This window comes from Strix aluco, chromosome 5 (genome assembly GCF_031877795.1).
Source record: "Strix aluco isolate bStrAlu1 chromosome 5, bStrAlu1.hap1, whole genome shotgun sequence".
NCBI classification, from domain to species: domain Eukaryota; kingdom Metazoa; phylum Chordata; class Aves; order Strigiformes; family Strigidae; genus Strix; species Strix aluco.
This window is the reverse complement of record NC_133935.1, coordinates 71777355-71789407: the sequence shown is the minus strand read 5'-3', so window position 1 is coordinate 71789407 and position 12053 is coordinate 71777355. Positions and strand designations below refer to the sequence as shown.

The 12053-nt window shown below is 41.7% G+C and overlaps 1 protein-coding gene across 2 annotated transcripts in view; it reads left to right on the top strand.

Moving 5' to 3' along the window:
* GRAMD4 (GRAM domain containing 4) overlaps window positions 1–12053 on the top strand; it is an 83729-nt gene that overhangs the window by 32932 nt on the left and 38744 nt on the right. For both annotated transcript variants that reach the window (XM_074827718.1, XM_074827717.1), the window contains exon 3: window positions 4462–4582. In XM_074827718.1, coding sequence (XP_074683819.1) covers window positions 4462–4582 — 121 coding nt within the window. The remainder of the gene's footprint in view (window positions 1–4461; window positions 4583–12053) is intronic.

Genomic DNA, 12053 nt, shown 5'->3' with positions numbered 1-12053 from the left:
AGTGCACAGAACAAAATCCCAGGGCTCACAGGATGGAGGGAGGTTTGGGGAGGGAGGGCAGACAACTTCCAGGTTGGGAGGTGCTGTTAAGAAAAGCCTAAACTGCAGAGGGCTTGAAAAACACATTTGTGGGGAGATGTGGTTTATCAGATCTGGAGCTGTATGTGGCTTGGAGCAGCAACGCTGAACTCTGATAGTAGGTTAGAGGCAATCTGTCATCACCAGAAATCTTCCTTTAACCCCTCTGTCTCTGACTCCACACTCAACTCTGGCATTTTGTTGGCTTCCTAGGCACCGCCAAGCTTTGTGCATGGTCTTCGCTAAGTAATAGTGATTGCCAACATTTTAAGAGGGCTCCTGTGTCAAATCCTGTCAAAGCTAGAGAGGCAGAAGAAAAAGCAGAAATCTGTGGAAGCCTTCAAGGGTCAGAAGCAAGAAAGGGCATCTGTACAGTACAGTGTAGTTGATCCAGCCTGAGTCCCAGTACTAGCCTACAGAGGGAGCAGAAAGGAGAAACCTTTACCCAGTTAACACTGGAATTAATGCAAGATAATTTTTTGTTAACTTGTGAGTTAAGTCAGTTATGCTAAGTTATGCTTTTTGCGTTCAGAGGCAGGCAGTTGACCTGCAGCAAATATGTAGACCTTATTTCTTATCTTTTTAGCCCGTTAACACCTCTTGACAGAAAGAGGTGTGTTGGTGTGGGGAAAAAACTTCTGTGACCAGAGAACCATCTGCTTAAATGTCTCCCACATCGCTGTCTTGGACATGCTGAGTTTTCTGAATGCTTCTAAATTGTATTTATTAATACATTATGATGCTACTAATTTTAGAAATTGGGTGCTTTATTTTCCACCAAACTCATATCACTGTGTATCTTACTGCTCTGGTTAAACCATTTTATTATTACATGAGAATTACATGATCTTGCTCCTAGTATTCTTAGCAACCAGCCTTATGTTTTAACTTAGCGCAGTTTTTTTTCCCCTTTTTTCTCTGACTTAGAAGGTCATTGTAACCTTTTGTGGTTGGTTCAATGATGTTGTACTGCCTGATTTTTAACCAGTCAACTGATGCCAGACTTCTTGGATCCACTGCTTTAGCAGATACACACATTTGGAAACTTTCAGAATGAGTCCTATTAACTCATATCACTGTCCCCAGTGCTATGCACCTCTTGCTTTTTCCTTCTTTTTAAGAGGCACAGTCAAGGCATCCTGGGTTTTAATTAATGACTTAACATCTCTGAAGCAGCAAAAGTGGAGCTGGTTCTCTAGATGAATTTCTGAAATGTAGCTCATCTCTGGGTGAAATATCTTGAGTATCTTCAGTGAGGTTGAAAACTTCAATATACTTAAGATATTTGCTAGCCCCTTTCTTCTTCCTCTCCTCCCTCACCTCAGTCTCTGTGCTTGTGTCCCTGCCACAGCACGTGGGGCTGGGGACTGGCTGGGCAGGAGCCAGGTGCTGTCTAAGCACTGGGCCGATGTGCAGAGTCTGGGCACATTCCTGATAAGTAGAGCATCTTGCTCTTCGACCGGTATGTGATTTTATTTATTTAGTAAGCAGTGGCACTGTTTCTTTAGACAGCTCCATATTAACTTCTGTGTGCTGGGAGCAGAGATTTTCCCATTGTACCAGATGTGGATATTGAAGTGCTAAGGCTTGGACAACAGGCCCAAGCCAGAGTTGACCTATAGATGAATCCTGTATATTTTATAACTGATAACCATTGTGCTAGTAGGTATTGTACTAAGTTATAACAACCCTCTTATGCTGATGTAAAAAGTGCTAAAGCATTGAAATACTGCAGCCTGAACAACAGGCCCCAAGCTGAAGCTGTTAACTTAGCTTGTAGTCATTAATAAAGTATGTAAGCTCACTAGTGAAAGATGCAGCTTAGAATATAATCAGTAGTGAGGGTGAAATGCTGAGAGAATGTATCCAACTTTCCTTTCTCAGCCTTGAACAAGGCTGAGAACCCACGTATTTGGCCTTGTTAGAAACTCCCTTGGTCTCCCCCCCCGCCCCCCCCGAGCCCTGGCCAGGCTTTGGGTGGAATCCAACAAGAGAATTAAACCAGAAATTTTCCACTCAAAACAAAGGTGCCAGCTATTCTGGCTTGCCGATCTCTAATACATAAGGCTGGACCCGCTCACAGCGACTTTGGATGCCTCACCTACGGGTGGACGCACCGCGTGGGATTTCCCACTTGCCAGGACAGGCTCTCCAAATCCTCGCTGTAACCGGGGCTCCCCAGCGTCTGCAGATCTGGATGATGGTAATGTATGCAAGTGGTGATGGATCTTTCTTAGTCACTATTGTCTCTCTCATGTAGTAATGATTTGATGCATTACCCTGTATTTTCCTATTTGTTGCTTTAGGTGCATTATTCTGCCTTTTCTTACTGCATGTTTTCTGTATTACACTGTTACATTATTTGGTATCACTAGTAAAATATGCCTACTCTTTTCACTCTGGTGTCCGAGTTTAATTGGTATCCTTAATCAGCAAAACAGATATACAATATAGAAAGCCATGCTTTACCGCCTTGGCAGCAATCTGTATTTTAATAATGGTTTCCTTGTGCCTCCCTGTAGACTGTGTTGTAAGGGTGCTGCTGTTTGACTTCAGCACCACCATCCTTCTTGGGCCTCTCCAAGTGTTTGGCAAGTGATAACATTAAATCTTGCAGTGTGAACAAATACGACCCAGCTCTATAGATAAGAAATGGACACAGAGGTTAATTGCCATCCCATGCTCATCTGAAAGCAGCTGTTACTCTTCAGCAGTGGCTGGAGCGGGTGCAAATGACATGTCCTACTGCACCTCTGGCCAAAGGCAGGTGTGAACGGGAAATGTAGAGCATGGGGAGGGGGATGCTGTGCTGCACCTCCCCATGTGAGGACTGCCCTGGGGTCTGTCTGTCTCTGCTATGACATGGTTTGTGCCAGCTCCAAAATGGGAAGCAGCACAGGGCTGCTGTTAAGCTAACGGTTTCTGCTCCTCATCAGGGCCAGCAGTGTTGGCAGAGTGCTGTGTGGGTGTGTGTTGCTTTTGGGACTGGAAATAGCATCTCTGCTTGGCACTGTATTGAGCAAGCCCAGGTGGGGAGTTGGTGCCAGGTAAATGCTGTGCAGTAAATGCTTACAGAGTGCTAATTTGTCTCTATAGACAATTCTGAGGCTTCAAGTCAGCATCCGTTCAGCTCAAGTAAGAAAACAGATGTTTTATAGGTATCTCCACATTATTTTATCTTAAAAGTTCAAATCATTCCCAGCAGTGAAAGTACTTTGTTGTTAGTGAGCTCTCTGTACATCTTTCCTGAAACACAGAAAATGTCTTTTCATTAACTCTCTTGTAGATTAGTTGAGTTTATATATGTATGTAATTTAAGCTGTCACGGTTAAATGTATGCAAGCTGACTTTTGAAAGCAATACAGTTCCTGTATGTTTTCAGGGCACAAACAAGGGGTAGGGGAATGGTTAGGATAGGGGAATAAATCCCTCTTTGTCTTGAGATCATTTCTTAGATGTTGGCTTCTGTGAGGACTGCACACAGTGCCTGAACAGGAGATGCCCTCACCCACTCTTTACCCTGCTGTCTGAAAATGCCCAGTTTATGAGAGAAAGACAGCATCACCTGCCTTCTGCTGTGTGGGCTTGAGGCTTTGCTGTGCTCACTTTGTGGAGGTGGTGGTTGTCACTGCTCCTCCTAACTCGTCAAATTGCTCTTTAATTCCTGCATTCTGCAGTATTTCCAGTGCCGAGTTCATTTGAGGAGTGCTGGTGAATCTGTCAAGACACACAATCTCCTGACTCCTCCCTCTCCTGGCCTTCCAGGATGAGCTTCTGGGCACAAACGACATCCTTCAGCAGTAACTGGGCTGTGCTGGAGGTGGGAGAGAGGGGGACCCCTTCTTTGCAGAGAGTCCGTGGTCTTCAGAATTACACATTCCATAGATCGATATTAAAATAGACAATATGTGTTTTCTCACATAGCTCAGTATATATCTAGAAAAGTATTACTTTTGCTAGTATTACTTTTGCTAGGTTCACAATTTTATACGTAAAGTATGTTGCATTGACCATTCATTTAATGCGAAGAGGAGTCAGATAGTATAAATATGCCTCTTAAATCAGCAGAAGAAAGGCTAAATGGTGATGCAGCAGAATTGGTGAGGGAGGGAGGGAGGAAAGAAATATCTTTGTTTTCTCTAACTCCCTGAGGTCTGTAGAAGTGCATTCTGTAAACTCACATGGGAGAGATGCTGTGCATTTGATTAGCTTTCACTCATTTATTTTGGTAATTTAATGCTGAATAAGAGGCATGCAGAGTTGTTGATACTTGCATGTTTCTCACGTGGCTGTTTCTTTACTGCCCCAGAAGTAAGTTGATTTATTTAAATGACAAAAAAAAGTCTGCCTCTGAGCTGTCAGTGTGTTCTGGCTTTCTTATAGGCTGGTCCAGGGACCATCATCATGGCTTCAGGAGTCCAGGATTTCAACAGAACGGAGTCTGACAGACTGAATGAGATTAAAGGTCACCTGGAAATAGCCTTACTGGAAAAACACTTTTTACGTAAGTATAAAATCAATGCTCTGTGGAGAGGAATGGCTTAAGTCTGCCGAAACTTTTCTAAACTGCAAAAGTTGCCATCAGAATTTTGAGGTGTGCTGATGTGTGGATAGCATGTGGGCTGACACCTCCCTAGGAGGAAGTTAAAAGCGTTCCCAGGGTTTCTGGGTCACTTGGTTGTTTTTTTCCTCATTGCATTGCTCACAGCATACCTCACTACATGAAAAAGCTGCTTAGCTGAAGTCTTGATGTTGACATCTGCAGGTTATTTTAGAATTAACTCAACCTTAATGTGGTTGCAGTAGGTGTTGTTTGTCTAGTAGTAATTGTAAAGAGATTTCTGAAGGGGCAACCAATGCATTTCCTTGGCAGCTGTTTCAGCAAGTAATACATCTTAAAACACATGCCTCTTAAAAGTATATAAATTACTGGTAAGTGGTGTAAGAAATACAGATAGGAGTATCTGTAGATTTCAAGTGTTATTTGGTTGGGTTTATGTGTATGTATATGCGTGTCTATATAAGACAAGATTGTCATTCATGGCTAGAGGCACCCATGAGACTTTTGGGATTTTATCTCAGCAGATCTGAACTGCTGACTTGTAAGACAGGATAGTTAAAACCAGAAAAATTGAAGACAAGCATTCCTTTAACTTGATAGAAGTAGAGATCTCTGTAATAAATCAAGGAGAATTCTTGCTCAGTTGCTTCCCCAAATGGTAATTTTAATGGATTATTTTTGAATTTAAGAATGAGGATTGTTTTTATGTGTTCAAAGCTTGTCAGATATTTTCGAAGGGGTAAAAATAACAGGGTTATAGATTCTATTCAGTTTCTAGTTTACAATCTAACTACAAAACTTGTGTTTTATCTTCATATTCTCAAGGATTTGGAATTAGTTTTCTGTGACTTAATCATTTGGCAATATTTCTTTGCTATTTTTTCTTACGTGCGTATGAGAGGGAGGTCTGATAAAGGATACTGGGCAAGAATTTATGGTGAGCTGCTATCAGCTTCCACTGATACCTGGAAGATGTATCATGATTGGAATATGAAGCAATAACGGAAAGCTCTGTTTGACTTGCCTTGTTGGTTTCAGTGGTTTATTTGAATTCTTATTTAACTGTGCAGTACAGAGTTACCACGTATTCTTTCCATTCCCAGTGACATATTGCTTAAGCTCCTGTTACCAAATTGTTTTTTAAACTAGATGGGACATTTGTGATTTCCTGATGTAATCTGATGTGTAACAGAAACAGTAGGACTTCCCAGAACTGTTTTCTGGTTTGAACTAGGACATACTTTTTGCTACAAAAACATGATATGGTTCCCAAACACTTACATGGCTAGCAAATTCATTCTCAGTCCTTAGTATGTGGTTACAGTAACCATGTGGGACACATATTTTTGTGAATATTTTTACTGCTCAGGTTCATGGTACAGTTTGAAAACCTTCTGATCAACCACTTTACCACTTTCAGCTGAATCTTTTTCCTTTGCAGAGACCTTTGCAGCAAACTCCAAGGTAAAGGATAATAAAGCCCATCCTTTCACATAAGCTTTGAGCAGATGGTTGGAGGTTCAGGCCAACAGAGCAGTTCAGCTGGGTGGCATGAGTCAGTCCTGGGTGACTCCAGCCCTTACCACTAGGTCAAGAGCTCTTTACCAAAGCCTGAGGTTTGCTTTAGCTCTATTTATAGTGTTGTTCTGGAAGGTTGATTACAACTCTGTACAGCAAAACAAGAGAAAGAATAATGAACTGGTAGAGAAATAAGCACAATGAAACTCATCCCTTACACACCTACCCCCTTCAAGATTTTCGGCAGAAATACATAACTATATCAGTTGGAGTGAAGTAGGAGCTCACTTTTTGGATACGGTTCTTCTACTTTTTTGTTTTATTCTTTCTTCTCTTTGAGTTAATGTTTTGGGTGTTTTTGTACTAGAAATGCTTCATTTTTTTTTTTTTCTTCCCAGAAGTGAACTGATAGTGAGAAGAAAAACATTCTTGAAATGTGCAGTTTGTTTACTTCAATTTGCCCTTGGAAGAAAGCTTGATTTTTATTTATTTATTTTTTTAAATCCTATTGCTGCAATAGGTGTTTTTAAGAAGGCTAGTCACTCAGCTGTATTTGCATACTATTTTTAATTATGAAATTCCCTAACAACACCTTGCTATAATTGTATTTTTACATAAATCGTTTGCCACTTCCTCTTACTCCATTTCCTCCAGCTAGGTGTGCAGAAATCAAAGCGACTGCTAATATTTGGGGGAAATATTTAGAGTTCCATGGATTTGTTTTTTATGTGTTGAGTTTCTAATCATTATCAGCCTGATCCTGATTTTATTTTTGCCTGTTCTATACCTCTTATTTGTATCGGTGTGTAATTATCCAGGAGGTTTAAGGAGAGATTTCCTCCCAGCTATATGCTATGTATAATGAACACAGCTACAAGTCAGTGTGGATCTGTAGTTGCAGGTGCCTGGCTAGAGGAAAAGTGAACTGCTAGTCTTCTCTAAACTACTTTCAGTCATTAGTAGTCACAAGTTTAAGATGCAGTTTGGCTGAGTAGTGTTTCCAGTGAAACACATCCCAAACCTAACTGTAGCCTCCACAAGCTGCAGTGGAAATCTGGAGCAAGTAGTTACTGGAGACAAACAGTTGTCTGTAAAGGGAAAATATCTTCATCTAAGATGCCAGATGAATCTCTTCCTTAGCAAAGAGATAATCTAAACATCCAGAGAAACGAAGATGGAGAGGTATTGCTTAGCATGTTGCATAGCTGTAAATGCAAAGAGTACGTGACTGGGAACGCGGGGGGTTTAAGCTGCAAACTGACAGGAGGATGAGGCATGTGGAGGAAAGGATCTTGGATAATGATGTCTTAAGCAAGGGAGGGATCATCTGACTCTTCCAGTCCAGAGGGCTGCAGTTGCTTTTCCTGTCTGCAGGAATGGTCTTAATCTCTGTAATCTGATGGCTCCTTCTGAGTTGTAGGACAGGAGTGCTGAAAAGGTGCATGTTGGGTCTGGTGAGACAGTGGTATCAGGGTGAGTTCCTGCAGAACAAGGCTTGAACACCTGCTGAACAAAAAGTGCAGAGGGCTTAGTCTGCTGGACCTCTGAATGCACATGGATGGAAAAAGCTTTGTCTTGGAGCTGTCACCATCAGAATCAACCGTTTCTAAAGGACTTTCTGTATTAATATAACTTGTTTTTAATGCATGTGAACACTGCCTTGGTGCTGGCTAAGTGGTCAGGTAGGGAAGGTAACTACTGAACTGGGGATCTAGGTTAATATGCTAAGGTTAGTAGTGGTTTTAGTGCTTCCATTTCAAAATCTAGTTGTATCTAAACAAGAAATAAAAACTTGCTTGTTGCTCTTGCATTTGAAAGACAGAACAATAGGAAATATCTTTTTGTGTTTGCACCTTCCCATTACTGTTTGTGCCTGGTTATGGAAGGCAGTTTTGCTGACAGCAGCACTCTGTCCCTGTGCTACAAGGTGCTTTGTAGGCATGCAATGCATCCTATGGTTTACAAAAAGTATTAGCTAATTCTAATTCAAGGATATTCAAGCCTTTTGCAGTGCTAATTTTAGCAGCTCAGGGAGGAGGAGGTGGTGGTTGCAGTGGCTAAGAGTAAACAAACTGGGTGACTGTTAGAGAAGAGGGTTAGTCATAAACTGGTAAATTGAAGAAATGGCACGTGAGGATGAAAAGCTTTAGGAGGAAATAAAGTTCTCTCCCCCAAGGATTTTGCATTCTGCTCTGTACAGCAGGCCGTGGTAGGAGTCTCTAGGGACTTACAAAATGCTGGTTTTGGTTATGATTTTTACACCAACATTATAAAAGAATTATGCTTCTTTCCCACTGAAATTTCTGCTTCCCCACCCTTTTCATTCCCTTTTTAAACCTTGTATGTGACTAGCTTCACAGTGTTTTCTCTGGCTTCTGTTTTTTGGTGTAAATGGCCCAGTGATTCTTTGTAAGAAGAGTGACCTAGCACAATATAGACTTCATGAAAGTAGAGCTCTAGAAAACCATATGTGGTCCTCGGGTGGTTCTGGGGTGTTAGGAAGTGATAAACCTTAGAGGTGAAGTGTGTGGTAGTGGTTGTAACCAACAAAAGACCTGTACTACAAAGTCCTGTTCCGTACAGAAATTCTAATACCTCCTCAAACAGCTGCAGTAATTGTATGCAAAAAGTTGACTATGAAGCTGAGTCAGAGTCCAATTACCAATTGTGTCGGAACACCCTTAGTGTAATTTCTCCTGGGTCAAACACCTGCTGCACTAGCAGAGCTAGAGAATAGCAGAAGAATAGTTTTATTGCATTGGTTTTGCTCTCTTCTTACTGACCTAGCAGCCTATAGTCATCTTTGGTTCAGAAATCTTGAAGCAGAATAGAGTTAATTTAAGTAGCAGGTGAAGACCCTGGTAAAGAGAGTAAGTAGCTGCTGTGTATATCTGAGCCACCCAGATGCTGGCTGTGGGCCATAGTAGCCATTCCTTGCTAGGTGGTCAACCCTGGGCAAGGGATCCTGACGCTGCAGCATGGGCTCCTAAATAAAGCGTGCTGACACTAGTGAGCACCGAGGCTGCTGTGGTAGTGGAACTTACCCTGGGCTTCTCCTACCCTTTACTCCTTCTCATAAGCCCTCTTTCTTTCAGCTTAAAATCCTGGACTTCCAGATGCTAATAGGGTATTATTGGGAGATCTGCATGCATCCCTTGAGCTTGTGGAGTTCCTCTGATGAGGAGTGTGGTTTGCATATGGTGACTGGTGGGGAATCTTCTTGAATGTTTTCCCTGGGCACCCAGAGAAGCCACGGTAAAAAGACGTGAGTCCAGGCTTCTCTGCAGAGCTGTCTGTTCACCAGATCTTGCTTGCTTTTGTACTGACAGATTTTTAAAGTTTTTCTAGGTCTGACTTCTGACTGGGAGACTTCTCAAAAATGACAGAAAGTTTCTTAAGAGGTGTAGGAAAGGTTTTACTTACACCCAGAGATGCTTACATGATGCACCATGTATATTGAGTTCATGTCTACCCTTCTTGGACAAAACACTCTCCAAAACTCTGGCTTCATTTTCCTGAAAACGTTGTTGGAAGAGGCAGTTGTGAGCAGGTTAGAGCACTTGCCTGATGTTTAAGAGGCCTCAGTACAGATGAAGGAGGATTCAGACCTCCATTTCTCATCTACAGGGACTCTTCTCTGACTGATGGAGGATGGGTTGTGCACTTGCTCACTCTCAACTTGGCTTCCAAGAGCACAAGGTTCCAATGTGACTCCAGCCCAGCGCAGCAGCAAGCTGGAGTCTTGGGCTGGTCCTTGTTCCAGGCCCAGCTTGTGCAATCTGTCCTCATCATTGGGCGAGGCATGTGAACGGTGACAGCGTGAAGATGCCAGAATGCTGGAGGGCCCAACCCAGGAGGATCATGTGCAGTCACACCACCTTTTCATGAGGCTGGTTAACCAAACTGCAGCATGGCCCTGACAGAGATATATGGTGTTAGCTCCTCCACCAACTCAAACAGATGCCACCTACACATTGCATTATGTAGGTGGGGTGTGCTCTTGCTTCTGCCTTTTCTTGGGTGCCTAACTTCACTTCATGAATTGTGGAGTCGGTGTGAAAGCTCACACAGAGCAACAGTCAGCACTGCTGTGCCTGTCCCTTTTGTATAACTGGGCTGGAGATTTCGGGAGCCCCATGTGGAATCTACCCTTCCCTGCTCAGCTTAGTAACATAAAAGCCTTGGAAGAGTCTGCTGCTATTCCTGAGCCAGAGATTGAAATGTTTATAGCCTGTTTCACTTCTGCCAAAAACAGGGAGTGAACACAGTTCCTGCAATAATAGCAAAATTTTTGCAGTTCCCTTCATTTTAGATGGATTCTGCAACTCTGCTGGCATTTTTAGACTTTGAAATTTCTGAAAATTCATAGATCAGCAGTACTTTTCGTGACTTTTAAGCTGGCAAAAGTGTATCTAGCAATAGAAAACTTCCCACTTGGTATTTTGAGAAGGGGATCTGTCTCAGTAAGCTATTGATTTTTAAGGTAGTTCAGATATTTTCAGGAAGCTTAATTTAAAATCCTTCTGTAATGAAGGGGAAATCATCCTGTGTCTGTTATAATACAGTAAAGCTCCACTGAAAACACTATATGTAAATGTAAAGTTACTAATTGGTTGCTAGCATAACTGTTTTGTACATACCATAGTAATGACATCTTAATTCTTTCTAACCTCACCCACTTAAATTGAGAGGAGACTAGACCAGTTTGCCAGAGGAAGAGATCTTGTCAAATATTTTGTGCTTTGTAAATAAGTCTCCTTCATCACATGAAATAGAAGAACACTTCACATGAAATTCTGCTGTTGGGGTGAGGAAGATAGTACCAGGGGAATGTTAATTGAACTGCAAAGCAGGATGATAGTTCAGACTTAGCATTCCTTCCACTGCTTCTGGATCAGAGTTGGCTTATTTCTTACCAATGTAGAGAAAGCCCATGATGCTCCCCTCCCTGTAGGCATATGGAAAGAGACTCAAAAATTGGTCCTCAAAAGCTGTGCTTTTACTGTAAGTACAGGAGCAAGAGCTCTGCCTTCGGAAGAGCAGAGAGGCACGGCAGGATGATGGAAACAAAAAAAGAAAAAAGAAGGATTGTTTAACTGCCAAACCTGTGTTAGGGGTTTTTAAGGCAAATTGGCATGACTGTTTCCAAATATGACACGTCACTTCTTAATTTTGATGTGTGCAGGTAAACCAGACTGAGCTGGAGAAAGTTTATAGTGAAAATGTGGAGTTTATATTTTAACTGTTTCATTTCTGCACTCTACCAAAACGCCTATATAAAACAGGGTAGGGAGGAGGAAGGGATATGCACTCAATAAATGTAGCTTATCTTTGATGTTTCTATCTGGTTTTTGGCTTTTTATGACATCAATATTGCTATTAGAAGATCTGTTTTTCCCCTCTTTTCCGTGTGAAAGACTCATGCAAAGAATGCAAGAGGCCCGACCACAAAGGAAAACTATTCAATTGCCAAAGAAAGGTGTTCTCAAATGCAAAAAACCCTGAATAATTCTTCCTTCAGTTTTCCTTCTTTGCTGACTTGATTTTGTTTGGTTTTTCTTTCCCTTATCTGATTAGCATTTGGATGCCTTACTTTTTGTCCCCATTCATAGACTGGCTGGGTTAAAAAAAAAACCTTCATATGTTTTTAGCATTATTTTTTTTTTCTACACAGTGTAGCTGAGCAAAGATCAGCTGAAAATAAAGTAGTTCAGGATGAGTCTTTTGGAACAATAGGAAAAGAAGTTTTGGAGGAAGGAGGAATGAGAGTTCATTGAGGATTAGTTGTGTAGCTGAATGTGTGGACAATGCGTTTTGATCCCTGTACAGTAGTAGATCAGGTGGTGGTTTGGTTTGGGGTTTTTTTCCACTTTATTCTTGATTTTACTTTTTCCAT